At 29.4% G+C, this 4,238-nt stretch overlaps 1 protein-coding gene and 1 long non-coding RNA gene across 2 annotated transcripts; one reads left to right on the top strand and one right to left on the bottom strand.

Moving 5' to 3' along the window:
* The first annotated feature begins 325 nt into the window (after nt 1–325).
* Nucleotides 326–3,303, top strand: LOC141535406 (uncharacterized). Its single transcript, XM_074255323.1, has 6 exons — nt 326–510; nt 574–1,094; nt 1,159–1,318; nt 2,232–2,432; nt 2,513–2,685; nt 2,878–3,303. Exons 4-6 carry the CDS (start codon nt 2,423–2,425, stop codon nt 3,181–3,183), a joined length of 489 nt encoding a protein of 162 aa, XP_074111424.1. The 5' UTR covers nt 326–510; nt 574–1,094; nt 1,159–1,318; nt 2,232–2,422; the 3' UTR covers nt 3,184–3,303.
* Nucleotides 3,304–3,428: 125 nt separating this feature from the next.
* On the bottom strand, nt 3,429–3,982 carry LOC141535409 (uncharacterized). Its single transcript, XR_012480587.1, has 3 exons — nt 3,968–3,982; nt 3,649–3,871; nt 3,429–3,567 (listed from the first exon to the last, which is right to left on the bottom strand). It is a non-coding gene; the product is annotated as an uncharacterized LOC141535409 (long non-coding RNA).
* Between the last annotated feature and the right edge of the window lie 256 nt (nt 3,983–4,238).

The following is a 4,238-nucleotide window of genomic DNA, read 5'->3' as shown; positions in this document are numbered from 1 at the left end:
AAGGACATTTTTCTATTAATGTTCAAGTAATATGTAATGCACGCCTAGAAATAATTGATATTGTTGCAAGATGACCAGGTTCAGCTCACGATTCAACTATATTTAACAATTCAAGAATTCATAATCGTTTTGAGAATAATCAGTTTGGAAATGCATTACTACTTGGTGACTCAGGCTACCCAAATCTGTCTTATTTATTGACACCACTACAAGACCGGCAGAGCAACTTTACAACGAATCACAAATCCGAACCCGAAACACGATTGAACGCACCTTTGGTGTTTGGTCGAGAAAATTTGCTATAATTCAAGGCACAAGATTTAGAAAAATTGAAAAAACATTAACTTGTATTATTGCTGCTGCAGTTTTATATAATATTTCGCGACAAGGAAAACCACTACCAATTAGAAATATCTCTGTTCAGGAATATCTCCAAATTTCTGAGGTAGCAAACCCTGTAATTGGTTATGCTAATATTAGAAATGTATTAGTGAATGGATACTTTCAAAAGTAAGTAGTAATTTATTACATCGTATCTTCAAAATTAAATTAATACTTTTTTTTTTATTTCAGTTTAATTGCACAAAATTGAATGCTAAGACAAGGAACAAAAGAGACACGTATACGTGTAAACAGATACGAGAGAAAAAATTTGACAGATCAGCGCGATCATGTATAGATGATTGTTGCTCACGAAGAATAAAATTGCCTATAAAGTTTTCAAATAAAACTCTTGACTTGACTATTACGATTATCTTTAAATTACAATATTTAAAGTAAAATATAAAGAGTATTTAACGTAATAAAACAGTTATAAGAGTGAGAGTAAATAGAGCGCAGCATTATTATGATTGTGGGGCCGATCATCAACATCATCAATATCATTATTATTTAAAAAGAGTCCTCCTTCAATCCCATTTTTCATTTTTTTACTTTTTCGAGACGAGTTATTCTAATCCAACCACTGTCGAAGATAAGTTGGTCAAAGAAGACTTGCAAACGTGAGTCGAAGCTTTGTAAAATGAAGAAAAAAGTATCATGACGTGGGCACAGCGTATGACTGCATTGTCTATCATAATTGAAAAAATCTAGAGGTAAAAATATTTATTTCTAATGAACAATAAATTTGCAACAGTAACAAAATAATTTGTTTTTCAGAGTCTGTATCGATAGATTTGAAGAAGGTAATTTGGAAGCAAGAATTCATTTTGGCGAGTACTCACTTACCCATTAGTGTGCTACGTTAGCTCAGCAAGATCAATTACATATTTCTGCAAATATTTACGATGAAGATTAAATGAAAATATTAAATTCACTAGTAAGTTTTTATTAATAACAGTATTTAAAATTTTTATTTTTAGTATCAGAATTTAACAAAATTAGAACATTAAACAAACATTTTTAAGTAAATAATTAATTTAATAAATTAATGCATTTTTATTATTTCATTGGGCGCGATTTTGAACTACGGTCCAATAATTAAAAACATTTCCCAATAGGGCCAATTCGGTATATTTCCATTTAAATCAAATGTAGCTTTTAAGCTGTTAAATTCTTCGCATAAGGTGCAAATTCTCAAAGCGACTACTTCTAGAGGTATAGGAGGCCGCAAAAAAACAAGTTGACTTGAAATTTTTCTAATAAAAATTTGAAAAACAAAAAATTTCAGCAGTTAGGAGTGATTTTACGTAATATTAACCGGTAAAATTAATAATTTTAGTAATTCATTTATAAATTAACTCACAATAATTCGTAATGACTGGTATAACTTAAATCTTCCCAATCATCGGTGACAAATAAATGTTCGCTTGCAATGAATCTTTCGTTAAGGATTTTAAAATCAATTTCAGGAGTAACTATTAAAAAACAAAATAATTGTTTATAATTATAGTTTAAAGTAATAATATATTTTAAATTAAAAAAAAAAAAATAGAAAATTACACTTATCCATTTTTGTTCGATTACTTGATTGTGCAGAATACAGTATTCTGTTGAATATCCTCTTTTTTGTTTTAAACAATAACAAGCAACGATCCATTGCCTAGCAACCCAAATAAAGATAAAAGAAATAAAATACAAAAAAATTGATTGGAATAAATAATTAATAACAAATTATACTTTTAATATTTATAATTGTTATCTTAAAATTAATAAAAACAAAGCTTCAGAAACTGTTAGGCAACCTATTTTGTCCAACGATCAAAAATTATTATTAATTAAATTAATTGCAGAATACAAGGAAATTTTAGAGAATAAAGCTACAGACAAAGTTTCCGCGAAAAAAAAAAATTCAACTTGGAAAATTATTGCCGAAAAATATGCAGAAAGTTATGAACCAAAACCTTCTGACAGTATCATCGTGTTTTGGAGGAATATCAAAACCAAAGCCAGGAAATATTCAAGTGCTCTGAAAGCAGAAGCTATGAAAACAGGTAAATAAATTATACTTTTTCTTTTAATTTTCTTGATATAATAATAAAATTTGTATTTAAATTATCCCAATTTTTTTCAGGAGGAGGGAAAACAAGTGTTGACAATGATCCGGTGATGGATGCGGTTTTGGGTGTCATACATCAAGCAACTGTTCGAGGATTTATTAATAAGTATGATAATGATGGTGATTCATCCACGGTGGCGGATATCATTAATGTGGAGGATGAGGGATCCGAAAACGATGTTTTTGAGGTAATAATATCTTTCATATTGACCTTAAAGAAATTTCTAAATATTTTAAATTACGAATTACTTAATACATACTTTTTTTGTAAAAGTTTATAACCTTTATACCTTTAACTTGATCAAACTTGAATTAAATTAGTTTATCTGTTAGGATATGAGTAAAAATATAAGCTTTAAACATTTTTTTTTCTTAATTAGTATTTGCTGAGCAACCAACAAGTTCGGGATTGGGCGAAAATCGATCCATCTAATTTAAAATCTAAAATAAGTGCTCCATTAAAAGCCAACAAACATAAAAGTACTTCAGCCAAACCGTATGATAACGTCCTTCAAGAAAAACATATGTCTCCAAAAGATGAGCTTGCAGCTATATTAAAAGAGCAAGCTATTGAAAAACATCAATATGAGATGGAATTACTTAAAATTAAAATTCAAAGCGAACATTTATTATTTGAGAAAATCCAGGAAGGAGAATATTTCCCTGCTGATTCTAACAGCGAATAATTTTAATGTTTGTTTTATTTGCACAATAACTTGGTATTTTTTAAAATAAAAAAACTTATTTAAAGTAAATAATAAATCATCAAATAATGTATTTAAGCACTGTACAGTAATGAATGACTGGATATAACAATATACTGCAATAATAACTAATATTTATTGTTAAACTGTAGAATTTTTCTCGTGCTTTTAATTTTGGGCCTATCTTCTTAGGTACTGGTTTGTTTGTGTAGGGCTTGCAGAAGTAGTTATGGTAGTCAATTCGTTCTCTCGTCAAGTCCAGGATTTCTGCCTCGAGTCTACCAAACTATTCTGCTTCTCTTGCTCTTCTTAGATGAAGGCTCTTATCCTTAAGAGACATATATAATTCCTACTACCTTTAGGTTCCTATCCTTAAGAGAAATATATGATTATAACAAGACTACTAAAAATATTCATACAAAAAATTCCATTTCAATTGAAATCAACCTGAGCAAGGTGTAAAAGTGCAGCAAATCCTTTGTACTATGCCAGTGCCTATGGGTGGGTTCAAGGGGAAAAGTTCTGTGGTGTCCAGACATGTATCTTGTGACAGCATTTTACATTTTGCATTGTGCAGAGGCTGAGTTGTTTCAATTAAATAATATATTTGTCGGGAAACCAAGTTTATCCTTTACGGAATAATGCAATTTACACCGCCATGTTTTCGTGTCTCAATTTTGTGTAAAAAGAAAATTTTCAATAATTATTTATTAATTTTTAAGTTTGTTAACCTTTTCTTATTTTGATGTTATTTTCGTAAACATACCTACTTGAATATACACTCTTATAATTTTAATATACGAGTTCAGAGTATTAGTGATTTATTTTCTTAAGTTGGCAATTTTGAAATCACTGTTTTAGCGAAATCATTGATTGAAAAACTGGCCCTTAGTTTCTATGAAATAGTCAGCTGATCATTGCCTAAGTAATTCTGGTCGAGTGTTTTACAGATATAGGTGGCACTGCTATACTGCGACCGAACTGCGCGGACATTCAAAACTACAATATTCTGTACATAATGCTTATATTCATTATGA

The sequence above is a fragment of the Cotesia typhae genome, unplaced genomic scaffold, assembly GCF_013202065.1.
Source record: "Cotesia typhae breed Kobodo isofemale line unplaced genomic scaffold, CoteBio_Ctyphae scaffold_13, whole genome shotgun sequence".
Classification (NCBI taxonomy): Eukaryota; Metazoa; Arthropoda; class Insecta; order Hymenoptera; family Braconidae; genus Cotesia; species Cotesia typhae.
The sequence above is the reverse complement of the archived record's forward strand: the minus strand, read 5'-3'. Positions and strand labels throughout refer to the sequence as shown.

What these genes read in the sequence shown, in the direction of transcription:
- LOC141535406 (XM_074255323.1), top strand. An exon ending in CCGAAAACGATGTTTTTGAG is followed by an intron (nt 2,686 to 2,877) that starts GTAATAATATCT and finishes TTTCTTAATTAG; the next exon opens with TATTTGCTGAGCAACCAACA.